General features: G+C 43.8%; 1 protein-coding gene across 1 annotated transcript in view; it reads right to left on the bottom strand.

The window, feature by feature from the left end:
- The window catches only part of LOC139417976 (teneurin-2-like), a 343,240-nt gene that overhangs the window by 105,229 nt on the left and 210,138 nt on the right, over positions 1-27,873 (bottom strand). The window contains exon 4 of the mRNA XM_071167012.1: positions 11,466-11,690. Within this exon, the coding sequence (XP_071023113.1) occupies positions 11,466-11,690 (225 nt within the window). The remainder of the gene's footprint in view (positions 1-11,465; positions 11,691-27,873) is intronic.

The raw sequence follows: 27,873 nt of genomic DNA, 5'->3' as shown, positions 1-27,873 counted from the left end.
GTTCCGGACTGTGGACCGTCGTTGGAGGTTCCGGACTGTGGACCGTCGTTGGAGGTTCCGGACTGTGGACCGTCGTTGGAGGTTCCGGACTGTGGACCGTCGTTGGAGGTTCCGGACTGTGGACCGTCGTTGGAGGTTCCGGACTGTGGACCGTCGTTGGAGGTTCCGGACTGTGGACCGTCGCTGGAGGTTCCGGACTGTGGACCGTCGCTGGAGGTTCCGGACTGTGGACCGTCGCTGGAGGTTCCGGACTGTGGACCGTCGCTGGAGGTTCCGGACTGTGGACCGTCGTTGGAGGTTCCGGACTGTGGACCGTCGTTGGAGGTTCCGGACTGTGGACCGTCGCTGGAGGTTCCGGACTGTGGACCGTCGTTGGAGGTTCCGGACTGTGGACCGTCGTTGGAGGTTCCGGACTGTGGACCGTCGCTGGAGGTTCCGGACTGTGGACCGTCGCTGGAGGTTCCGGACTGTGGAACGTCGCTGGAGGTTCCGGACTGTGGACCGTCGTTGGAGGTTCCGGACTGTCGACCGTCGTTGGAAGCACACTAGGACCAACGTGCAGCGTGATCTGGGTTCCACATCTTTTATTAGAAATAGGAAGTGAACCACATAACAAAACAATAAAGACTAAACGTGACAATTTTGTATCACCTTTATTTAACTTGGCAAGTCAGTTAAGAACAAATTCTTATTTTCAATGACGGCCTAGGAACAGTTCAGGGGCAGAACGACAGATTTGTACCTTGTCAGCTCGGGGGTTTGAACTTGCAACCTTCCGGTTACTAGTCCAGCGCTCTAACCACTAGGCTACCCTGCCGCCTCTACACTCTAACCACTAGGCTACCCTGCCGCCTCTACACTCTAACCACTAGGCTACCCTGCCGCCTCCACACTCTAACCACTAGGCTACCCTGCCGCACAACAATGGAGTGCTAACATGTACCTACACATAAACAATATCCCACAAAACACAGGAGGGAAAAATAACTACTTAAATATGATCCCCAAATAGAGACAACGATTACCAGCTGCCTCTAATTGGGAATCATACAAATCACCAACAAAGAGAATAAATGTAGAACACCACATAGAAATAAATAAAATGAATCACCCCCAGTCACGCCCTGACCTACTCCACCATAGAAAATAAGGACTCTCTATGGTCAGGACGTGACAGTACACAGCTTCCCTTCGCATCTCAGCCTGCATCATAAAGCCCATTCAATGTAACAACTGCTGAGAAGTGAAACAGCACTGTGCTGTATTCATCCCAACCATAAACATGACATTCATTCCCCCTCCATCTTCCATTTTCTAAATGTGTTTTTATTTCAATGTTTTCTCTTCTCCGATCATTTCACGATGAATAGTTGAATTCTAATTAACTGTGCAAACCTACATTATGTGAAGGACAACAACAACAACAATAAACCCCGGGACGAGAGCCCACTTCATGGTTTGTTGTTTTTTTGTATTATTTCTGAACAAAAAGCTGGCTGAATGTTCAAGGCAATTTGTTTACAAAAGGATGGAACTCAGTTTGAACTTGAAATGACCTATATGCCTATTTATTTGTCCAACCGTTAGGAGTCCAGGCTACATAACTTGTTTGCGATAATGACCCAGGTGTAGAGTGTGTTTTATAGCCCGACTCAGCTGTCATGTAGAGAGAGAAAAAAAAAAGACAGTAAGCTAAAAGGGACTAAAAAAGGCTCAAAGTAATTACAGTTCAGAGGCAATGCAGGGTGAAATGGAAACGCCCCACACAACAGCTTCTTCCACACGCTGTTGTTAGTGGTGCATGGCGATGTTGAAATTACTGCAGCTCAGCTTTGCAGACTACGGGCTAGAATGACAAGGATTCAAATAAATTTCACCAGCATGGGCGGTGGGAACCTTGGAAAAAACAATACGAGTAAAAGCATAAATGCCCATTTGGATAAAAGACACAATGTTCACACGGCAGGAGTAGACCCGAGAAAGCAGGTCATAGAAATTACGATTTTTTTTAAATTTTTTTTACTGTGACTCAAGTTGCTTAAAAATAAATGTGGTGGCATGATTGGAGAGGGGGCATGCTTCTGTCTTCCACTCTTTTGTTAGTTTCTCCTATCGACCTCTTCACACACACCAAAGACAGGTGAAAATGTCTCAATTGAAACAAGCCCAAGGGTAAGTGTGCACTCATCACAGCACTCAGCGCCTCAACGTGTGGTGGATGCCTGCCTGAATGGGTTAACATTTGGCTTGGGCTGCAAATTGATAAGCACAGTGTAATGGATATTAAAAGTCCCATGGTTCAGCTGTGGGTGTCCAGACTGCATTATCTTCCACTGCTAGTAGCCTATGATGAGAGAGAATGGCAGGATTAAACGAGGTCGGTTAAATTTTGTTTTTCCGATGACTTCTGTTCAGTGAATAAACTGTATGTTGACAATTCTGTTGGGCGTTTCCAGAGCGATAGGATGGGTGGTGTAACAGACCCACAGCAACACCACACTGAGTCAGATCAGGGAGCAGACATACTTGAGAAGCCGTGGATCATACCCGTACCTGAGGATCTGGACGTGCCCTCTCCCCTTGATCTAATTTTTTCATGGGGATTTAATTAATAAGCAGAGATTGAGGTACAGTAGTGCAAATGAGGTGGGGGGGGGGGGTTTAAATATTCCGAGCACAGCATATCTCTGCCTCAGCCACTCATCTCCACTAATTAGACAGTTAGAACTATTCAGTGACAACAGACAGGGAGACGAGAAATTGCACTCATGACCAGAGACACAATCTGTGACATTAATACCATTTATTCAAACGCTTAAAGAGCAGAAAAAAATGGATTTTCCTTCGGTAACGACGAGGTATAGAGAATGGAGTGATCAAACATTCAACACGCCAGACAAACCTCTTGTGATTTCCTTGTTGGATTATTTTATTTTTTTTAAATCAAATGCAAAGACACCCGAAATAGCAAAAAGGGGAGAAAAAAAACATCAGATGAATAATGCATTGGTAGCGTTAATATACTCACAGCATGGCTCTTTCCAGGAGTAGCTAATGCGTCACCTACTGCTCACATGCAGTTCTTGCTAAACCTTCCCAGAGAGTTGGTGTGTGGAGAGACAGACAGGTACTAACAGGCACACATTCAGTGCCGATTCCATTACCTTCCTTCTCCTCCTATCTCCATCCCCCCCCATTACACCTGAGAATCAGACGGCCTCTGGACGAGTGACGGAGCGGTCACAAGGTGCGAATGCTGTAGCATGGATTAGCTAACAACACAAACCAAGTGCACACAGCCGGCACTGTGGATAGGCCAGAAGCAGGGCTGAAAGACAGGGTAGGAAGGCTTCAAGGACAGTATGTATGTTTTGAAGGCCACGTTTATAATTTGTTTAGGAGAGATGCAACACTGCCGCAATAAGGAAGGTGTACTATGCATTTAAATATGACCATGGGAATTAAAAATCTGCTAGAACAATATTATGTAGAATTTAGGAGCACGAAACACAAGTCATCCAACTTTAACACACACAGTGATGGGATATGTCATGAATTAGAGGAGTAGAGTGCTGTCATAACTCCAAGGGACTCGGTCCATAATTGTAAAGCCCTAGGCATACGGGCAAGAAAATACAAATGCAATACGAAGGAAAAAATGGTTCATTATCCCATTTCATTATTTTAGCTTCTTGGTGGTTGTTGGTCAAAATGTTACCCTCGGTGAGGTGATTTTACAAGAAAAGTAAAGAAGACTGAAACGACGCGATGTGTGCAGATGGAGGGGAAATTAAATTACAAAACAGCACGTTAGAATGATTTGTAGACAATTCCAGTATCCTATTACAATATAGAATGTGAGCTGCATGTGCTTTACACACAACCTCTATATAAAATGACAGCAGGATGTGAGCTGCATGTGCTCTACATACAAGAACATCTACATAAAACGACGGCAGGATTCATTATAAGAATCAACACGGGATAGAGATACCAGAACGGAAAACAACAGGCAATTAAAATATTGTTGTTTTTCTCTCCAGAACAATGGCAAAAGGAAAAGCCCACTTGACAAAGGAGATGTGTTTGAAATCTCAATGCAATTGATGATAAGGAAATCTCAACAGATCTTTCATACCTCTCAAAACCCCCCCCCCAAAAAATACTCCTATGTTCCTTTCCATAAAGAACATAACGGCACAATGTCTACATTGTAAATTCATGTGACTGCATGTCTTAACAATCTGGGCTAATTGTGTGTAGTCAAAAACTATGATTTCCGACTCCCAAACAGGATGGGAAGCATAGAATCGTATTAAAGCCTTTTATACTGCAGTGCCAGGCCATCAACTTCCATAAGACTGTGGTGAAATGTTTTTCCGTGCCGTAGACATGGCGCTTGGTGATACCTATTGACATTTGATACCATGGAAAAATCTATGTTATTTTAACCACCTTGCAGACTTTGATAGATTTTATTGCATGTGATGAATAAAAAGTGGCATGAGATAAATTGAAAGATTCTTTGCTTATTTATTTCAGAAACATACCAATTTACATATATAAACTAAATATGTGAATAACAGGAGGTAATTTTTGTTGTTGCTTTTGAATATTTCAATATGCACTTTTTGGATGTTTGAGTGCCATGATTGAGTCAATAAAATACAGAAACCTTTATATTACGGTGCTTCGTCCTGTCTTTTCTATGAGCCTAATTATAAAACGAGTAGGTCTAATCCTGAATTCTGATTGGTTAGAACCGCATTCCAGCCGGGGTCTATTCCACAATTTACCACCGTCTAAATCTATGTTGTTTAAAAGCCTATTTACTCTGTTCCATCTGACTGAGCTATCCACTGCCTCATCAGCCCAGGCAAGGAAGTTATAAACTTTATCTTCATTATAAAAAAGCTTGGCATTATCTCACATGGCTTTTAGACTAACATTTAGTTTTCAACAACGGAGATTTGTTTAAACCTTACTGTCTCGACAACGTCTCGGGCCAAACAACACCCGTGCCAATATATCCTCCAAACACCGGCTTCCTGGCTATTATCACTTAATTATATTTCTAAACAGAATACATACAATCTATTGTGACCACTTTTATTGAATTACTTACTGAAACTATTGTGTACTAATTGATGAAAATGAGCAACAAAAATATATATTAAAAGGGAAATTCCTCCACTTTTCAAACTCATTTTCATTACCTCCAGCACAATACCAGTGTCTATTATGTGAAAATAACGATTTAAAAAAAATGTTTTGTAGAAAATACAAATAGAAAGTAAAAAAAAAAAAGTTCTACCTGATGACATCATCAAAAGTTACAACATTTTTATATTGAGGTTCGTGGTGGTGTGAGGAGCCAGAAAATACCCTCCCTCTTGGCTAAAAACGTGTTGTAAATTTTTGAAAATCCCTGTTTTTCTTACTTTTAATCCTACCTTGTGTGCATTTTTTGTTTTGTTAATATTTTTAACCGCAGATCATAGAAACGCACCATTTTTCGCATTACAGTACCAGCCAAAAGTTCGGGACACAGCTACTCATTCAAGGGTTTTTCTTTATTTTTAAAAACTATTTTCTACATTGTAGAATAATAGTGAAGACATCAAAACTAGGAAATAACACATATGGAATCATGTAGTAACCAAAAAGGTGTTTATATATTTTATATTTGAGATTCTTCAAAGTAGCCACCCTTTGCACCACTCTTGATGAGTAGGCGTGTCCAAACTTTTGACTGCTACTATATGTAGACACTCTTGATGAGTAGGCGTGTCCAAACTTTTGACTGCTACTATATGTAGACACTCTTGATGAGTAGGCGTGTCCAAACTTTTGACTGCTACTATATGTAGACACTCTTGATGAGTAGGTGTGTCCAAACTTTTGACTGCTACTATATGTAGACACTCTTGATGAGTAGGTGTGTCCAAACTTTTGACTGCTACTATATGTAGACACTCTTGATGAGTAGGTGTGTCCAAACTTTTGACTGCTACTGTATGTAGACACTCTTGATGAGTAGGTGTGTCCAAACTTTTGACTGCTACTGTATGTAGACACTCTTGATGAGTAGGTGTGTCCAAACTTTTGACTGCTACTGTATGTAGACACTCTTGATGAGTAGGTGTGTCCAAACTTTTGACTGCTACTATATGTAGACACTCTTGATGAGTAGGTGTGTCCAAACTTTTGACTGCTACTATATGTAGACACTCTTGATGATTAGGTGTGTCCAAACTTTTGACTGATACTATATGTAGACACTCTTGATGAGTAGGTGTGTCCAAACTTTTGACTGCTACTATATGTAGACACTCTTGATGAGTAGGTGTGTCCAAACTTTTGACTGCTACTATATGTAGACACTCTTGATGAGTAGGTGTGTCCAAACTTTTGACTGCTACTATATGTAGACACTCTTGATGAGTAGGTGTGTCCAAACTTTTGACTGCTACTATATGTAGACACTCTTGATGAGTAGGTGTGTCCAAACTTTTGACTGCTACTATATGTAGACACTCTTGATGAGTAGGTGTGTCCAAACTTTTGACTGCTACTATATGTAGACACTCTTGATGAGTAGGCGTGTCCAAACTTTTGACTGCTACTATATGTAGACACTCTTGATGAGTAGGTGTGTCCAAACTTTTGACTGCTACTATATGTAGACACTGGCACGACGCTGGATATATTGAATATGATGTTACAAAGTGGCCCTTAAATTTTTTTTTATAATTCAAAAGATATTTACTTAATTTACCAAAATATCGTAATGTACCACTTTTCAAAATTAAGGAACTAAATTAATTATAGTGATAACGGTAACTTCTTAGTTTTTGTTGATGTGGTATGTTAACAATTTATTTTACCTTTATTTAACTCAGTTAAGAACAAATTCTTATTTTCAATGACGGCCGAGGAACAGTGGGTTCAGGGGCAGAACAACAGATTTGTACCTTGTCAGCTAGGGGGTTTGAACTTGCAACCTTCCGGTTATCCGCTCTAACCACTAGGCTACCCTGCCGCCCCTACACTGTAACCACCCTGCCGCCCCAAATCAATGCCGGTCCATAATTCAATTTGTACCTTGTCAGCTTGGGGGTTTGAACTTGCAACCTTCCGGTTACTAGTCCAACGCTCTAACCACTAGGCTACCCTGCCGCCCCAATGAGAGATCCAATACTCTGTAATATGCAGTACAGCATATTTTACAAATAACCTAAACATTTTGTAATAGAATATGTCGACACTTAAGCAGCAGGGACACTGGGAAATTGCACATATTTTCACCAAATTAGCCTCTTGTTGCTGCATTTTGCTGTTTACTAAACTCCTCTAATCTGCTCTGATTATATCTGTCTGACTCTTTTCCACACTTAGGCCTAATGCAAAACACAGCGTGAAGAAATGTTACACTCCCATTTCCAGAAACACAGCCCCTCTAAGAGCAGAAAGGCCATGCAGTAATACATAACCCAACACAATCATTAATAGGAATATCGTACTAAATCAAAACAAACTTTATTTGTCACATGCGTCAAATACAACAGATGTAAACCTTACTGTAAAATACTTACTTACAAGCCCTTAACAATGCAGTTTTAAGAAAAATAAAAAGTAGGAAATAATTTAAGAGCAGCAGTAAATAACAAGCAAGGCTATATACAGGGGGTACCGGTACAGAGTCAATGTGCGGGGGCACCGGTTAGTCAAGGTAAATGAGGTAATATGTACATGTAGGTAGAGTTATTAAAGTGACTATGCATAGATGATAACAGAGAGTAGCAGCAGCGTAAAAGGGTGGGGGTCAATGCAAATAGTCTGGGTAGCCATTTGACTAGCTGTTCAAGAGTGTTATGGCTTGGGGGTAGAAGCTGTTTAAAAGCCTCTTGGACCTAGACTTGGAGCTCCGGTACCGCTTGCCGTGTGGTAGCAGAGAGAACAGTCTATGACTAGACTTGGAGCTCAGGTACTGCTTGCCGTGTGGTAGCAGAGAGAACAGTCTATGACTAGACTTGGCCCTCCGGTACCGCTTGCCTTGCGGTAGCAGAGACAACAGTCTATGACTAGGGTATCTACTACTATGTGTATCTGTTGAAAACAAGAAGCACAGGCTATCATAATGAAAATCCAATTGCTGATTCCTCAATCAATATATTACGACATCGGCCAGTGTTGTCTCAGACCGAACACAGAAGGTCACGTACAATATGGTTAGCTTCGCCATGATTGAGTCTCCTCGGAAAAGTAAACCAATTTGAGATCGTTTTAAATTGGCTAAAATCACGTTGCTCTCGAATTCTGAACACCCCCCCCCCCCCTCCCCCACTTAGCAATTCAGATCCATAGAAGAGGTTGGAGATCTCTTTCACAGCTTTCCTGCCATTAATTCCCATCATGCTTCATTCAGTATGTTGTCTTAATTCTATGATTATGTGGGTTATTGGCAGTTATTGCTCAGAGTAAAAGCTCTCCTGATTGCCCTTAAACAGGAAATTTACATCACATTGATTAGAAAGAGCCAGGGTGACCAAGCACAGAGAATATATATTTTCTCTTTTCGATTTAGTGAGGTGTCATCTCAATCTATTCAAGGAGGAAACCACATGACCCCCAACAATGGGAGTCCGTGACCTTTCAACTTCAAAGGCTTTGGGATGATGTGGATCAGAAGGCAACACGTCAAGGAGCAGGTCCTCAGAAGAAAGAGCCTGTCGCACTTCACTATAAACTTCGGACACAAAAGTGTCTGATACCTGCTAAATCGGAAACCATAAACGGGAAAATTTGATTTAATGTAAAATTCCTACTTGTATTACTCCATAATGTACAATTACTTTGTGGTTCACAGACGCAGTGGGTTGGAAATATATTGTGTCAAGAAAACCTGACCAATGGAATTCAAACGTCCTGCATTTCAAAAATGTTATATTTCCGTTTAGACTGAGGGTCTTTGAGAGTCTTTTCCAACACCCAATTTTTTTCAATAATCCATGTAAAAATGTCCTATTTTTAGTCAATTTCTTCAAGTGCCCTGGCAAGAAAAATATATAACCTAGAGTACATCATTTCTTCACAATATATTAAGGGAATATTCACTGGTATGTAAAAAAATAAAATAATAATAATAATAATCATAGTCCCAGAACTATGCAACATGAATCCACAATAGCCAAACGCTGTGCTTCCACGTTTTAGAGATAAATACACAAGGAATATATCAATAGTGTTGAATGTACAGTCAGAAGAAAAAAACACACACACAAAAAGAGTGAGAGCAACCATTGGAAACGCAGACAAAGCTCTCCCCCTAAGTCTGTAGCTCCGGCTACAAGCAGAGTCTCTGTGTGACGTCGCAGTAATCATCTGAAATCCTTTCCTTTCACCGTCCTCTCCCACTGAGGAGAATTCAGTCACCTAGGAAGTATCATTCTGAATGCCGACGTGATTAGAAAAAAAAACTAACAGCTGCGCAATCACCGTGTTTGGAAAGAAAGCATACTCAGAGACGCACAATTTTCTTGCTTGTTCATGGTAGCGCACAAAAGGTAAAGCTATTACGGGCAGAGAATATGAAAATGAATTAAGTGGGCCTATTTCCACACCATTTCTAATGAATAATGCTTTTGAATATCGTAGAACTGTGTGTTATAGATCTGTCATTCTCATTGAAAGCAAGTCTAAGAAGCGGTAGATATGTTCATTGTAAGCTATTTGTATGCTTCCCGGTCTTAAGTTACATTTTTTTTTGCTACTTTTACTCTCGGGTTTTGTACACCAGTTTCAAACAGCTGAAAATACATCATTTGGGTTATGGAAAATATTTCACATTGGTTTAGACGGTACGATGACTCTTTAAACAATGACTGCCTGTTTTGTCACTTAAACGGAAATGAGGTGAACTTTTAGAATTTTAGCAAACAGGAAATGGTGGAGCGATATTGCATCTTTAAGTGTCTATGCAGACGTTTTTTTTTTATCTCAATATCAGCTGCGTAACAATTAAGTACCTTACAGTGAAATAAAGTTAGCTTCTTTAGCAAAGACCAATTTCTCAAGCAACAATTTTGTCTGGACTTTCTGGGAGTGGTTTGAGTTGGGAGGGGAAAACTGAAAACTAGCTGTTATTGGCAGAGTTGTTTGGAACTCTTTCTTATTGATACATTTACTAATTTACCACCTGGTGATGTGACCAGGCAGGCCAAAACTCCATCCCACTAAAACTATTTCAGGCAGTCTTCTAAAACAGCTCTCACACTAAAAAGGGCATTATCCTTTTCACAGTGTTATTCAAACCTCTTACTGTGGATATATATATATATATATATATATATATATATATATATATATATATATATATATATATATATATTGAACTGAGTTTGAAATGCATAAAAAAAAATATATATATATATATTTATGCATTTCAAATTCAATTCAATAACATAATAATTAATTAAACCACAATTCCAATACATGGATATTTATCAATTTCCAAAGCATTGGTAATTTCACCAGTTTGCCTTCTTTGAATTGAAAATAAACACTACATTTCCACTTGATAAGTAACATATTCTTAAGCAATTAAAATGTATGTCTATTATTTAAATATTGTACACTAACAAGCTCTCTTTATTTCATCCAATAGACCACGGATGACAGTGGAAATACAAACCCTAAATGAGTGCCTATTTAATATGCAACCCGTCTCACATGCACAGCTAGAAACTGAGTCAATGATAAGGTTTCCTAATTTACTATGGAATGGTAGTTATTAATATGAAAATAATACATTCTGATTGGCCTCCTGAGTGGCGCAGCAGTCTAAAGCACTGCCTCGCAGTGGTAGGGGCGTCACTACAGACCCTGGTTTGATCCCGGGCTCTATCACAACTGACCGTGATCGGGAGTCCCATAGGGAGGCGCACAATTGGCTAAATTACAAATAAAGGCGCAGCTTTCAAAACACTTTCCTATTTTTATGAAGATCCTTAATGACTACTTACTTTTTTTGTGTGTGAAAAACACAATATTTGGAAAATGCAGTATATCAATTATTATTATTATTATTATTTTTTCACCTTTATTTAACCAGGTAGGCAAGTTGAGAACAAGTTCTCATTTACAATTGCGACCTGGCAATGAAATGAAATCTTAACAGATACATTTGATGTTATACCTGAAGCAAATTAGTTATTTTTAAAGAACATCAAGGATCAGTAAAAAAAATAACATTTACATATGATCATTGTAGAATGTCCTTTACCGTCAAAGATGTGGCTTTATCGTTTACAATTCACTCACTTTTTGGTTGTAAATCTACATTTAAATCATTCAACAGACTGTATACATTCCTGAACCACAGCGAAGAGAGACAGAGAGAGATTCCATGATAGATGGATTATCTACGATAGTGTACAGTACATTGGCTTGGGAAGAGGTCTTACCCGCGGAGGGGGGTTGGGGTGGAGGGGCGCAGGCCCGGAGTAGGTATGAATTAGGGGAGAATTCGTCGTCAGGAGGGGGGTCCAGCATGACGTGGGGGGAGCGGCTGTCCAGCAGGGGCACTTGGCACTCCCTGATGGCTGGGGGGGCAGGATGGGATGGACCGGTGGGTGGAGGTGGGGCGGGGGGTAGCAGGCTGGACGAAGGTGTGGGAGGTAGGGGACGACCTGGGGAGCACACACACACACACACACACACACACACACACACACACACAGAAGATGGAGGATACATATGTTACTATACACACTGGTATTGTAAGTCACAGGTGGACGATAGGCAGCGCCCTGTTTGAACATGAAGTGATAGAAATATTAACATCTTGTGTCCATATCTATACTCTTTGAGACACACTGGCTCTTTATGTTGAAGTTGAGACTGTCAAGTCCACAGACAACAGAGCCACACTGCTGAGCCATAAAAAAAAAATTACGACAATGAAAGACGAGAGAAACAATTGAGAGCAAGAAAGAGAGATATAGAAGATGGGGAAGCTTTACGGGGTGTTCAACTCCTATCTCTCCGGTTAACCTTGCTGTTTAATAGCAGCAGGCTGAAAGAAGGTCAGCGTTGATGTCTGATGTCGGCTTTTAAATTAACCATCATGTAAGGTATTTTACATACCTTAAAAAAAAAAAACAGCTCATGCGTTTGACTCTGACCTTGAGAAATGTATAGTGAAAGCATGGTTTTCATGTTGATTCTTTATGCCATCAATGGTCAAAGAATGTTCTTTAACTTGCCATAGTCAGAGGATATTACCTTCCTTTTCCACTCTTTTGCAACCAAAACCGATTGAACTGAGAAAACAACGTTGAATTGTATACAGAGCCTTCAGAAAGTGTTCACACCCCTTGACTTTTTCCACATGTTGTTGTGTTACAAAATTGGGATTAAAATGGATTAAATTGTCTTTTTTTTTTGTTTAATTATTATTTAATTCTAAGTTTAAAAAAACTAAATGTAAAATGTATAGGCATGTTGTTGATGTGTTGTTGTTGATGTGTTGTTGATGTGTTGTTGTTGATGTGTTGTTGAACTGCGAGTATCACAAATGCTTCACAGTTGAATTCTTAAATGTATAGACTTGTAATAATAATATAGCCTAAATCAATTCATTTTCATTCCTTCTTAGCCTATCTTGCATGCTCCTGACTGATTTAGTTATAGTATGTTGAAATGCCGGACATTAAATATCATACTGCTATGGGAATCATTACTTCCCAAGCAAAGTAAATGTTTGTCTCCTCGTCCTTGGCTATAGAAGAGTTGTAGCGCAGCCTATGAATATCACTAGCTAGGTTTCCATCCAATTTGCGAAATATTTTTATGCAAATATTCTCAGATCTGCATAAAATAAAATGTGCATTTTACCCACCAGCAATGTGTTTCAATCAAACAGACTTATTACGGATAAAAGTCTGTGAGTGATGATGTTGTGCACATAAAAAAATAACGTTTCAGGTCAAATTCCCATGTACCGAATGAAAAATACAATTGAAATGGGTTACCATCACATTTTCAACTGTAGTCATGGGTTTGTCACAAACAAAATGGCGCTATATGGCAAATGTGCCCAGTCTGGTCTTGGTACGTGCTCTCTAGCCAACAGTTCAACAGATTGCAGATACAGTGCAGGTACGCAACCTACATTATGAAATGATTATGGATAAGAGCGCTATTATTTTTATTTGTCAAACGGGCAGTCAAGCATCTATCATCATGTCACAGGAATAAGACCCTCAATATTTATTGGAAAGGTGCATCAAGCTCATCACCGTACACTTCCACCACCCTGTGAAGTTCTTTAGAAACCGTCAGGCTAACGGACGAGGTTTGAGAAGCTGATATAGACCACACTAGGCGCACCCGGCAGAGAATCAGGGGGTGAGGGGCATCATCGGGCACACAAGATACTATAATGAACAATTCATTTTCAAACCCTGAGTAATATGACATTTAATTGATTACAAATGATCCTCCCCTGGACGAAATAAAACAAATACTTAACACTCCCCCTGACTGAAATTGAAAAAGCATAACCCTCCCCATTTTCCTCTGGGTAAATATTGTGTAAATTTCGACCTCTCCCTAAGTTTTCCACACCTGGATTGCGCAACATTTGCCCATTTATTATTTTTAAACAAATATCCAAGCTCTGTCAAATTGGTTCATTGCTAGACAACCATTTTCATGCTCAAAGGGATATGCCCTATGGGGCTTCTGAGTGGCGGAGCGGTCTAAGGCACTACATCTCAGTGCTTAGAGGCATCACTACAGACCTTGGTTCAATTCCAGGCTGTAGCATAACTGGTTGTGATTGGGAGGGTGGTTACACAATTGGCCCAGTGTTGGGTAGGCTGTCATGTTCTGACTTGCTTAAGTAAAATAAAAAATATTAAATATCTGCTTTTTTTTATTTGTACCAATCGGTGCCCTTCTTTGTGAGGCATTGGAAAACCTCCCTGTTTTTTTGTGCTTGAATCTGTGTTTGAAATTCACTGCTCGACTGAGGGACCTTACAGATAATTGTATGTGTCGGGTACAGAAATTAGGTAGTCATTCAAAAATCATGTTAATAAACACTATTATTGCACAGAGTGAGTCCATGCAACTTATAATGTGACTTGTTAAGCACATGTTTACTCCTGAACTTATTTAGGCTTGTCATAACAAAGGGGTTGAATAGTTACTGACTCAAGACACTACAGCTTTTCATTCTTTAATAATTTATATACATTTCGAAAACATAATTCCACTTTTTATATTATCGGGTATTGTGCATAGGCCAGTGACAAACGAAATGACAAGATGTAGAAGGGCTGTGAATGCACAAGACCCCAGGTAAGACTGCACTTTCAGTACTTCATAAAGTAGAGTTGTAGTGAAATGGTTGACCCCAAAACTCTGCTTTAAGGTAATTCAATTAAAGTAAAGTCGATCATAACTGACTCCCAGTATTATTGTCTATCGCTGACGGCTGTTACCTACATAGTGTTAACTGACCAGGCGTCACAACTATACGTTTCCACTACACAACAACAGCACTTACAGTTGACAGGGGCATCATATGACGGTGCCACGCTGAACGTCACTGTGCTCTTCAGCACGGCCATTCTACTGCCAATGTTTGTCTATGGAGATTGCATGGCCGTGTACTCTATTTTATACACCTGTCAGCGACGGGTGTGGCTGAAATAGCTGAATCCCACTCGTTTGAAGGGGTGTACTTACTAGTACGCATACTAGTATGTACACATACTAGTGTAGTTATAATTGACCAGGCACCACAACTATATTTTACTGGTGTTGAAATAAAACAAATATATTGTGGAATACGACAGCAAGCCACTGTAGCTGCAGCTAGCAGGCCTGTTTGATCTGGTTAAATATGAAATGACTTATGAATATGGAGAAGCATACAGCAGGGTTGAAGATTGGCCACAGTAAATTAGTGATACAGAGTTGAAAGAGATTAGGAGAATGGAGAGGAGAGGGGAAGAGAGAGCAGGAGAGGAGAGGGGAGGAGAATAGAGGAGGGGAGAGGAGAGGGGAGGGGAGGAGAATGGAGGAGAGGGGAAGAGAGATCAGGAGAGGGGAGGAGAATGCAAGAGAGGCAGGAGAGCGGAGGGGAGGAGAATAGAGGAGAGGGGAAGAGAGAGCAGGAGAGGAGAGGGGAGGAGAATAGAGGAGGGGAGAGGAGAGGGGAGGGGAGGAGAATGGAGGAGAGGGGAAGAGAGAGCAGGAGAGGAGAGGGGAGGAGAATGCAAGAGAGGCAGGAGAGCAGAGGGGAGGAGAATAGAGGAGGGGAGGAGAATGGAGGAGAGGGGAAGAGAGAGCAGGAGAGGAGAGGGGAGGGGAATGCAAGAGAGGCAGGAGAGCAGAGGGGAGGAGAATAGAGGAGAGGGGAGGGGAGGGGAGGAGAATAGAGGAGATGGGAGGGGAGGAGAATGGAGGAGAGGAGAATGGAGGGGAGGGGAGGGGAAGAGAGAGCAGGAGAGGAGAGGGGAGGAGAATGGAGGAGAGTAGAATGGAGGAGAGGGGAAGGGAGAGCAGGAGAGGAGAGGAGAATGGAGGAGAGGAGAATGGAGGAGAGGAGAATGGAGGGGAGGGGAAGGGAGAGCAGGAGAGGAGAATGGAGGAGAGGAGAATGGAGGAGAGGAGAATGGAGGGGAGGGGAAGGGAGAGCAGGAGAGGAGAATGAAGGAGAGGAGAATGGAGGAGAGGAGAATGGAGGAGAGGAAAATGGAGGGGAGGGGCAGGAGAGAATGGATCAGAGGACAAGGGTAAATCAAATCGTATCACATGCGCCAAACACAACGGGTGAGATGCTTTACTACAACCCTTTCCCAAAAATACAGTTAAAAAATAATATACAAATAGTAACAAGAGGAATAAAATACACAATAATGAAGCTATATACAGGAAGTAGCAGTACCAGATCAATGTGGAGCTATATACAGGAAGTACCAGTACCAGATCAATGTGGAGCTACATACAGGAAGTAGCAGTACCAGATCAATGTGGAGCTATATACAGGGAGTACCAGATCAATGTGGAGCTATATACAGGAAGTAGCAGTACCAGATCAATGTGGAGCTATATACAGGGAGTACCAGTACCAGATCAATGTGGAGCTATATACAGGAAGTAGCAGTACCAGATCAATGTGGAGCTATATACAGGAAGTAGCAGTACCAGATCAATGTGCAGCTATATACAGGAAGTACCAGTACCAGATCAATGTGGAGCTATATACAGGAAGTAGCAGTACCAGATCAATGTGGAGCTACATACAGGGAGTACCAGTACCAGATCAATGTGGAGCTATATACAGGAAGTACCAGTACCAGATCAATGTGGAGCTATATACAGGAAGTAGCAGTACCAGATCAATGTGGAGCTACATACAGGGAGTACCAGTACCAGATCAATGTGGAGCTATATACAGGAAGTAGCAGTACCAGATCAATGTGCAGCTATATACAGGAAGTACCAGTACCAGATCAATGTGGAGCTATATACAGGAAGTAGCAGTACCAGATCAATGTGGAGCTATATACAGGAAGTAGCAGTACCAGATCAATGTGGAGCTACATACAGGGAGTACCAGTACCAGATCAATGTGGAGCTATATACAGGAAGTAGCAGTACCAGATCAATGTGGAGCTATATACAGGAAGTACCAGTACCAGATCAATGTGGAGCTATATACAGGAAGTACCAGTACCAGATCAATGTGGAGCTACATACAGGGAGTACCAGTACCAGATCAATGTGGAGCTATATACAGGAAGTAGCAGTACCAGATCAATGTGGAGCTATATACAGGAAGTAGCAGTACCAGATCAATGTGGAGCTACATACAGGGAGTACCAGTACCAGATCAATGTGGAGCTATATACAGGAAGTAGCAGTACCAGATCAATGTGGAGCTACATACAGGAAGTAGCAGTACCAGATCAATGTGGAGCTATATACAGGAAGTAGCAGTACCAGATCAATGTGGAGCTACATACAGGGAGTACCAGTACCAGATCAATGTGGAGCTATATACAGGAAGTAGCAGTACCAGATCAATGTGGAGCTATATACAGGGAGTACCAGATCAATGTGGAATTATATACAGGGAGTACCAGTACCAGATCAATGTGGAGCTATATACAAGGAGTACCATATCAATGTGCAGCTACAGTATATACAGGGAGTACCAGTACCAGATCAATGTGGAGCTATATACAGGGAGTACCAGATCAATGTGGAGCTATATACAGGGAGTACCAGATCAATGTGGAGCTATATACAGGGAGTACCAGTACCAGATCAATGTGGAGCTATATACAGGGAGTACCAGATCAATGTGCAGCTATATACAGGGAGTACCAGTACCAGATCAACGTGGAGCTATATACAGGGAGTACCAGATCAATGTGCAGCTATATACAGGGAGTACCAGTACCAGATCAATGTGGAGCTATATACAGGGAGTACCAGATCAATGTGGAGTTCTATACAGGGAGTACCAGATCAATGTGGATCTATATACAGGGAGTACCAGTACCATATCAATGTGCAGCTATATACAGGGAGTACCAGTACCAGATCAATGTGCAGCTATATACAGGGAGTACCAGTACCAGATCAATGTGGAGCTATATACAGGGAGTACCAGATCAATGTGGAATTATATACAGGGAGTACCAGTACCAGATCAATGTGGAGCTATACACAGGGAGTACCAGTACCAGTACCAGTACCAGATCAATGTGGAGCTATACACAGGGAGTACCAGTACCAGTACCAGATCAACATGCTGATTTAGGTCTCCACCATCACTGGTATTATCAGGCTGTATTAGCTAGTAACGTTTGCTCTTACTCAGTACATGTACGAGCTAGCTAGCCAGCTAAATAGCGATTAGCATGAGCGGCTAACACGATTAAGGCCAACTTGCTAAGGAAAGACAAGCTAGCGATTTGGAGATGTAAGAAACAAACTAATAGTGCCATTATAGAACGCTAGTGGATTTAGATTAAGAAGCAAAGTGAAAACAGCATCATTGTTGTATGTGCTGCATTGATCATGCAGAGAGACTGAACGCAAGTGTCTCGTGGTTGAGGAACAACAATGCGCTCTTTGAGTGACAGGGGGCGGGGCTAGGTCTGTAGAAAGCGGCATGGAGAGAGAGAGATGACTCAAGTAGCCGAGTAAACTATGCAAATGGATGTTACCCACAGCTTATCACATTTAACAAACCAAACATTCAAATACCGGTATAGAAGGTAAAGTAAAAACCCAAACCGGTCCGTACTTCAATACTGGTATATCATAAATTCTGTGCTTCTACTTACAGTATGTCCAACAAGGCCCTCCAAGGTGTTACAACCTCTGCATTCACGGTGTTTTTTAAGATTAGCCTGCATGTGTTTGGTGTTTCATGCATCTCCTCAAGACCAGAGATACACATAACAACCCAACAAGCTGTTGTGGTGTGATGGAATGGGTATCACCAAGGCCCCGAGACTGTCTCGTACACGGCAAAGCACTCCCAGCTAAGTGTTGAATACTCTCACTAATTAAATGAACCCCACCACTCACTTTGCTCTGAGCAGGTCGGCAGAACATCCAACATCCACGGCTGCTTTGGCAAACACTGTGTTGTATAGAGGCCGGGTGATTTGGACTTGATGTCAGTTATCTGGTCATGTGAAGCTAAAAGAAAGTGTCCTGCTTTTACTGAATAATATATATGTGTTATGTCTCAAAGTCCCAGAAAGGAAGATAACCATTGCATCACTAGCTTGCTGACACACTACTCGTTTAAGCAAATAGCAGAGCATCGGATGGGGCAGTGGAGGGGAAGAGGACATACAGTCCAGAAGAGCCAGAGAGTGGAGAGGAGAGGAGAGGAGAGGAGAGAGAGAGAGAGAGAGAGAGAGAGAGAGAGAGAGAGCGAGAGAGCGAGAGAGAGAGAGAGAGAGAGAGAGAGAGAGAGAGAGAGAGAGAGAAAGGTAGAGTAGAGAGAGAGAGAAAGAGAGAGAGGGAGTGAAAGGTAGAGTAGAGAGAGAGAGAGAGGACAGAGAGAGAGAGAGAGAGAAAGGCACATCTCTCTCTAATGACCAGGATTCATCCTCCTCTAGCCCCTATATCAGAACATCAACGTAAAATAGGAAGGTTTTGTGAAGATTGGAGGGAGAAATCGGTTTCTGTCATAAGCCCTCATTTTCTATTTTGGTATGGATGTTTGGCAAAAGGGTTCACTGTGGCAAAAGGCTTCACTGTGGCACAGGGCATCATTGTGACTCATTTGGAGCTGTTACTGGCGTTTCAAGCCTTATCCTTTGATGTTAGCGTCATCTTTGTATTTATTTACTTATTTTATTTAACCTTTATTTAACAAGGCAAGTCAATCACGTAATGAGCTGGGAAGCAAACACAGAGCTGCACCAACCCCCCCCCCCCCCCCCCCCCCCCCCTCTCTACACACAGAGCTGCTGCATCCCCCTTCTACATACAGAGCTGCTGCACCCCCCCCCCTCTACACACAGAGCTGCTGAACCCCCCCCCTCCTCTACATACAGAGCTGCTGCACCCCCCTCTCTACATACAGAGCTTCTGCACCCCCCCCCCTCTACATACAGAGCTGCTGCACCCCCCTCTCTACATACAGAGCTGCTGCACCCCCCCCCCCTCTACATACAGAGCTGCTGCACCCCCCTCTCTACATACAGAGCTGCTGCACCCCCCCCCCCTCTACATACAGAGCTGCTGCACCCCCCCCTCTACATACAGAGCAGCTGCATCCCCCCTCTACATACAGAGCTGCTACACCCCCCCCCCTCTACATACAGAGCTGCTGCACCCCCCCCCCTCTACATACAGAGCAGCTGCACCCCTTCTCTACATACAGAGCTGCTGCACCCCCCCCCCCCTCTTCCTCATCTCCCCCCTCCCCTCTTCCTCATCTCCCCCCTCCCCTCCCCATCACGTAATGAGCTGGGAAGCAAACACAGAGCTGCACCAACCCCCCCCCCCCTCTACACACAGAGCTGCTGCATCCCCCCTCTACATACAGAGCTGCTGCACCCCCCCCCCTCTACACACAGAGCTGCTGAACCCCCCCCTCTACATACAGAGCTGCTGAACCCCCCCCCCCTCTACATACAGAGCTGCTGCACCCCCCCCTCTACATACAGAGCTGCTGCACCCCCCCTCTACATACAGAGCTGCTGCACCCCCCCCCCTCTACATACAGAGCTGCTGCACCCCCCCTCTACATACAGAGCAGCTGCACCCCCCCTCTACATACAGAGCTGCTACACACCCCCCCCTCTACATACAGAGCTGCTGCACCCCCCCTCTACATACAGAGCAGCTGCACCCCTTCTCTACATACAGAGCTGCTGCACCCCCCCCCCCTCTTCCTCATCTCCCCCCTCCCCTCTTCCTCATCTCCCCCCTCCCCTCTTCCTCATCTTTCCCCCCGTCCCCTCTTCCTCATCTCTCCCCCCCTCCCCTCTTCCTCATCTCTCCCTTCTCCTCACCACCACATGCTGAGGCTGTCTATACACAGCAGGTCTTGCTGTGACATTTGCAGAGATTTATCATAGCAGTTTCCTCCCAAGAAAAAAGTTGAGGACCAAAGGAAACCTGAGATACTCAGCTTCAGCGATACTCCTCTATCCTCTAAGTCATGTTCAACACGGCTCCAAATGCATATCTCAAAAGAATGGGGGGAGAGAGAGAGAAAGAGAAGACAAGCCAGCTCTAATGTCACTCCAAGAGGAGTATGTGTATTACAAATTCAAATCTGATTATGTTGCTATTTTCATTGCGGAGTGTTTTGATGTGAACAATCTTAAATGTAAATGAGTGCTAAGCTTTTTTATTTTTTTACTCCAACTTGGAACAAGTAGTACAGTACTTTATTGCCTGATATGTTAGGTTTAGTATCCATCCATAATACAACAGTCCTCTGTAGCTCAGGTGGTAGAGCATGGTGCTTGCTATTTGTTTTATTTTACCTTTATTTAACTAGGCAAGTCAGTTAAGAACAAATTCTTATTTTCAATGACGGCCTAGGAACAGTGGGTTAACTGCCTGTTCAGGGGCAGAACGACAGATTTGTACCTTGTCAGCTCGGGGGTTTGAACTTGCAACCTTCCAGTTACTAGTCCACCGCTCTAACCACTTGGCTACGCTGCCGCTATGTCAGGATAGTGGGTTCTATTCCTGACACAAACCATACTGAAAATGTTTGCAAGCATTACTAAGTTGCTTTGGGATAAAAGCATCTGCTAAAGGGTGTATATTATTCTCTTTTTTTTGTTGATCCATATGAGTCTCAGTGCCCCCCCCTCCCCCCTCTCTCCTGGGCCAAGGCCTTTCCACGCAACATCCTACAGCGCGGTCCTAGCAGAACTGACTCCATTTTGTTACAGCCTCTTCGTCATCACTCCCCGTGACTGGGATGGTTCCCTGCTGCATCCTCGGCACATTCACAGCCCCAGTAGCCCCAAGTCCAGCCACCAGCGTCCACATAAAAGACACACTTTATTTCCCAAATGATATCCAACAAAATCCCACTCAAGGTCAGATATATGTTTAGAGAAAATCACTTGGCCTTTTACAGGGATAAATGGTGCAAGATAAATGACCCCTACCCACCAGGAGCTCTCTGTCCAACTTCCCACGCCTCTGTCTCATGCTCTTCTCTGTAAGTGTCTACACAAACACGGCCTCTAATGACTTTTTACTTGATCTTATCGTTTCCTCCAAACTCTCCTCCACAGGCAACACCAGGCCACTATTAGACACATCGCACCGGCCAATCAACTCCTCAGACTGCCTCTCCCTCTGACGGAGGGAAATGGAATCCTTAGTCAAAATAATCCATCCACCTGACAGGTGTGGCATATCAATAAGCTGATTCAACAGCATGATCATTATACAGGTGCACCTTGTGCTGGGGACAATAAAAGGCCACTCTAAAATGTGTAGTTTTGTCACACAATACAATGCCATCGATGTCTCAAGGTTTTGAGGGAGCGTGCAATTGGCATGCTGACTGCTGGAATATCTAACAGAGCTGTTGCCAGGGAAAGGATATTAATTTCTCTACCATAAGCCGCCTCCAAAGTTGTTTCAGAGAATTTGGCCTCATAACTGCAGACCATGTGTAACCACGCCAGCCCAGGACCTCCACAGCCGGCTTCTTCACCTGCGGGATCCTCTTAGGAGGGGGAGGGAAAAAAATATCTGATTGGCCTGGCATGGCTTCCCAGTGGGTGGACCTGGCTCCCAACTGGGTGGGCCTATGCCCTCCCAGGCCCACCTATGGCTGCGCCACTGCCCAGTCATGTGAAATCCATAGATTAGGGCCTAATTTATTTATTTCAATTGACTGATTTCCTTCTATGAACTGTAACTCAGTAAAATATTTGAAATGGTTGCATGTTGTTTTATATTTTTGTTCAGTGTATAAAATCCTGCAGCACAATGTCCACAGCAGCCACATCAGCAGCAAACCCACCTCCCTCCCAATGTAGTGTGTGGTTTCGCTGCAGACAGACAGATTAGCCCAGAACATGGCAATATGGCACAGCAGGAGGGAGGCAAGGAGGCAAGGAGGCAAGGAGGCAAGGACCAAGACGTAGGCTCGGCTGCAAAGCACATCGGAAACCCGCCTTAATAATATCACGATCATCTCTCTGTCGTTGCATGTTTCATTATACAGACAGCAGGGAAACGGGCTAAGATGTACTGACTCGACTCTCCATCATTACAGTCCCACTTAAAGAGACACTTCTGCCATCAGCTTTTGTCTTTTAATTTAATATATGTGTGATATAAATAACTTACGACATTGCGCGCCTTTAAAGTAGGATGTTTCCATACAGGCACTATTTTTTATCCTGTGTCACAAAAGAAACAAAACTGTCCTACTTTTCTATACCCCAACTCATCCTCAAGCCTCACCCTCTCCCTCCCCATACGCTTATCCCCCCCCCCCAGCCTCCCCTCACAGAGGATCAAAGCAGTGAAAAATGACATTCCATTCCAAACCAATGAGAGCAGCCTCTCCCCCCTGACAACACGTTCTCCATCAAATCACTGCTTTTCCTAGATTTTTTTTCTGAATGTTTATTTTCAGGGAACCTGCAAATCTACACGCATCAATGCTTCTCCATCTCCCTGCCAGTGTCTATCACTCCCTCTAAGATGTTAGAGGCCATTCACTTGAAAAAAGTGTTTTTCCTTTGCCACCAATCTGAAAGCACTCTTAATCCCAAAATAAGGGAAATACTCAAATGAACTGAAGCCTTTGAAGTGGGGAGAGGGGAATTGGTCACAGACACACCACATTGCTCCGAGTTGTATCTGAAGCAGGTCTCAACAGTAATGAGGATACACTTCTATCACAAAGATGCCATCTTTACTGTTTGCCCGGGATTCAGAGGGGTTGGGTTAAATGCGGAAGACGAATTTCAGTTGAATGCATTCAGTTGGACAACTGACCAGGTATCCCCCCTTTCATTCAGTTGTACAACTGACCAGGTATCCCCCCTTTCATTCAGTTGTACAACTGACCAGGTATCCCCCCTTTCATTCAGTTGTACAACTGACCAGGTTGTACAACTGACCAGGTATCCCCCCTATCATTCAGTTGTACAACTGACCAGGTATCCCCCCTTTCATTCAGTTGGACAACTGACCAGGTATCCCCCCTTTCATTCAGTTGGACAACTGACTAGGTATTCCCCCTTTCATTCAGTTGGACAACTGACCAGGTATCCCCCCTTTCATTCAGTTGGACAACTGACTAGGTATCCCCCCTTTCATTCAGTTGGACAACTGACTAGGTATTCCCCCTTTCATTCAGTTGGACAACTGACCAGGTATCCCCCCTTTCATTCAGTTGGACAACTGACTAGGTATCCCCCTTTCATTCAGTTGGACAACTGACCAGGTATCCCCCTTTCATTCAGTTGGACAACTGACCAGGTATCCCCCCTTTCATTCAGTTGGACAACTGACTAGGTATCCCCCTTTCATTCAGTTGGACAACTGACTAGGTATCCCCCCTTTCATTCAGTTGGACAACTGACCAGGTATCCCCCCTTTCATTCAGTTGGACAACTGACTAGGTATCCCCCCTTTCATTCAGTTGGACAACTGACCAGGTATCCCCCCTTTCATTCAGTTGGACAACTGACCAGGTATCCCCCCTTTCATTCAGTTGTACAACTGACCAGGTATCCCCCCCTCATTCAGTTGTACAACTGACCAGGTATCCCCCCTTTCATTCAGTTGGACAACTGACCAGGTATCCCCCCTTGCCCTTTATTCATTCACTCAAGTTAACATACTGCACTGTAAACATGAAATCTGACTTCAATTATTGACATGCCCAGGGCTACGGCCAGGTGACCAGTAAAATGCCTTTTAACAGGCGTGTAGGTGTGCACCTATACACACACGCGCACACACACACGGGCACAGCACGCGCACATACACACACATGCAGACACGCACACACGCACACAACCCCCTGGCAAATGCCAGTCACATATCAGCCTTCTGATAACTGGTAGCATCATTGTCCACGGGCCCAGAGTCTGGCTCTGGGGACAGACAGCAGGACGCAGGTCATTGGTGAGCAGCAGCCCAATGGGCACTGTGACAGGGTCAGTCTGCATGGTGACATGGCCAGTCTGCATGGTGACAGGGCCAGGCTGCATAGTGACAGTGTCAGTCTGCATAGTGACAGCGCCAGGCTGCATGGTGACAGGGTCAGTCTGCATGGTGACAGGGCCAGGCTGCATGGTGACAGGGTCAGTCTGCATGGTGACAGGGCCAGGCTGCATGGTGACAGGGTCAGTCTGCATGGTGACAGGGTCAGTCTGCATGGTGACAGGGCCAGTCTGCATGGTGACAGGGTCAGTCTGCATGGTGACAGGGCCAGGGCTGTGTGCTCTAGGATCAGCCCCCACTACTCTGGGATCAGCCCCCATTACTCCAGGCTCTAGGATCCACCCCCACTACTCTGTGATCAACCCCCACTACTCTGGGATCCACCCCCACTACTCTAGGATCAGCCCCCATTACTCCAGGCTCTAGGATCAACCCCCACTACTCTGGGATCAGCCCCCACTACTTCAGGCTCTGGGATCCAGGCTCTAGAATCAGCCCCCACTACTCCAGGCTCTAGAATCAGCCCCCACTACTCCAGGCTCTAGAATCAGCCCCCGCTACTCCAGGCTCTAGAATCAGCCCCCACTACCTCAGGCTCTAGAATCAGTCCCCACTACTCCAGGCTCTAGAATCAGTCCCCCCTACTCCATGCTCTAGAATCAATCCCGCTACTCCAGGTTCTAGAATCAGCCCCCACTACTCCAGGCTCTAGAATCAGCCCCCACTACTCCAGGCTCTAGAATCAGCCCTCGCTACTCCAGGCTCTAGAATCAGTCCCCACTACTCCATGCTCTAGAATCAGTCCTCACTACCTCAGACTCTAGAATCAGCCCCCACTACTCCAGGCTCTAGAATCAGTCCCCACTACTCCAGGCTCTAGGATCAGCCCCCACTACCTTAAGCTCTAGAATCAGCTCCCTCTACTCCACGCTCTAGAATCAGTCCCCACTACTCCAGGCTCTAAAATCAGCCCCCACTACTCCAGGCTCTAGGATCAGCACACTGAGGCAAACGGTGCTCGTCTTTGCATCATCTGACCCTGAGGAGCAGCCTGGCCGATGTTGTTCTGCACAGCTCCCCCTACAGAGGCTGTGCCAATACCCTGCTGCAATGACGCAAACCACAAACAAACATAAATGTGTTTGACATTGTCTCTTTCTGTCCCTCTTATACATACACACACAGCGATGAACACGTTTGGTACACATATACAGGGCTATACTGTACGTACGGCCCCAATCAGACATACGTTGACTTAACACATGGAAAACACTGCCTTGAAAAACAGAAGTGTGCTCCTTCCTTTGACAGTTGAAGGATAGAGGCAGTGATATACACACTCCAGTATTCATGATAGCTGGTATATATAGAGCCTCTCCAACCGAGGGAAGTCATTAACATTCATCCCTTTATGGATCACGTTTTCCTTTCAAGACGATGAAAATGGGATTATTTAGACGTTAATTGAGATCTTTAATTACAGTGTTTTCCTCCACTGTTAATACATTTGTCATAAACCCAGCACAAACTATTCCTCTTTCTTCTAATCCAGACACTGATAACACTGAATGCATTTAAGTGAGAATGGGTTCAAAAGCCTATGCACGAGGGCCGCAGTGGTCTAAAGCACTGCATCGCAGTGCTAGAGGCGTCACAACAGCTCCGGGTTCAATCCCGGGCTGTGTCGCAGCCAGCCACGACCAGGATATTCATGAGGCGGCGCACAATCGGCCCAGCGTCGTCCGTGTTAAGGGAGGGTTTGGCCGGCCGGGATGACCTTGTCCCATCACGCTCTAGCGACACCTTGTGGTGGGCCGGGGGCATACACGCTGACTACGGTCATCAGGTGTACGTTGTTTCCCGACGACACAATGGTGTGGCTGGTTTCCGGGTTAAGCGAACAGTTTGTCGAGAAGCAGTGCGGCTTGGTGGGGTCGTGTTTCGGAGGACACGCGGCTCTCGACCTTCGCCTTTCCTGAGTCCGTACATGAGTTGCAGCGATGGGACAAGACTGTAACTACCAATTGGTTATCACAAAATTGGGGTAAAAAGTACAACAAACAAAGTACAACAAGCCTATGCTACACATATAGGCTGATTCTAAGAATATACAGTATTATAATCATGTGCCTGATCACCACATTAACCATGTTTACATCTCAGAAATATTTATAGTTTGGCTCCCACATTTGTGCCTTAAATATCCAACAATACACACACCTTATTTAATAACCTTAACTCTCCAAGCAGCTCTCTCTCTCAGCCAGGACTTGGCATGCGTCAAACTTGGCAGAGGCTTCGAGAAGTGATGCCTCCATGTGGTGAGGGCACATACCAGAATATATTAGAGTAATGCACTATGAATTGGACCCTCCACCATGTCAGTTATTAATGACAGTATCAGACCCTGAGACATGGACTCTGAGTTGACCTGAAAAGAGGTAGAGAAGGAGAAGGCTAAATCAGTAATGGTGTGTGGGTAAAATAACTGGGAAGCCAAGACAGGGAAAAAAAGACATATTACAACCGATGTGTTGTGATAATTGCGTTGTTTGCTCTAAAAACCTGTTCATTTATATATAGGCTTAAGCCGAGACAATGAGAAGACACAATGGCAGAATAAATTCAACCACAACTTTTGTTTCACCACAAAAACGGAGAGCAACATTTGTCCACAAAGGTTATTGTACGTAAAAAAAACAGTTACATGACCTACAGCATGGACACGAAACACAGCCAGTGTTGAAAACAGTACTAGTACACAGTTAGTCAAGATAAAAATAGAGAGAGAGAGAGCGCTAGAGCCTTGGAAAGACACAAGATGCTAATGAGAATGAGTTTTAAAATATCAGGCTCCCAGAATGCACTTATGTACAGGCCAAACAACCACTGCGGAAATTCTATGTAAAAAAGTACCTGCCTAAATCCAAGACATAAAAACATGTATTTTTATATTCAAAACACATCCCCGGGCATGTCCTAGAATATAAGTAGAAGATAGTGCAGTACATGTTGATGATTAGTAAATCAGATTCTCAGAGGTACATGAATATGGTTGCATCCATTTTTCCCGAGACTGAGAATTACTTAAAGGACAGTCCGACATTAACAGGTGGGTTTTAATCTAAAACATTATGATTATGTGTGGAAGAATGT

This window comes from Oncorhynchus clarkii, chromosome 10 (assembly GCF_045791955.1).
Source record: "Oncorhynchus clarkii lewisi isolate Uvic-CL-2024 chromosome 10, UVic_Ocla_1.0, whole genome shotgun sequence".
Taxonomy (NCBI): domain Eukaryota; kingdom Metazoa; phylum Chordata; class Actinopteri; order Salmoniformes; family Salmonidae; genus Oncorhynchus; species Oncorhynchus clarkii.
The sequence above is the reverse complement of the archived record's forward strand: the minus strand, read 5'-3'. Positions and strand labels throughout refer to the sequence as shown.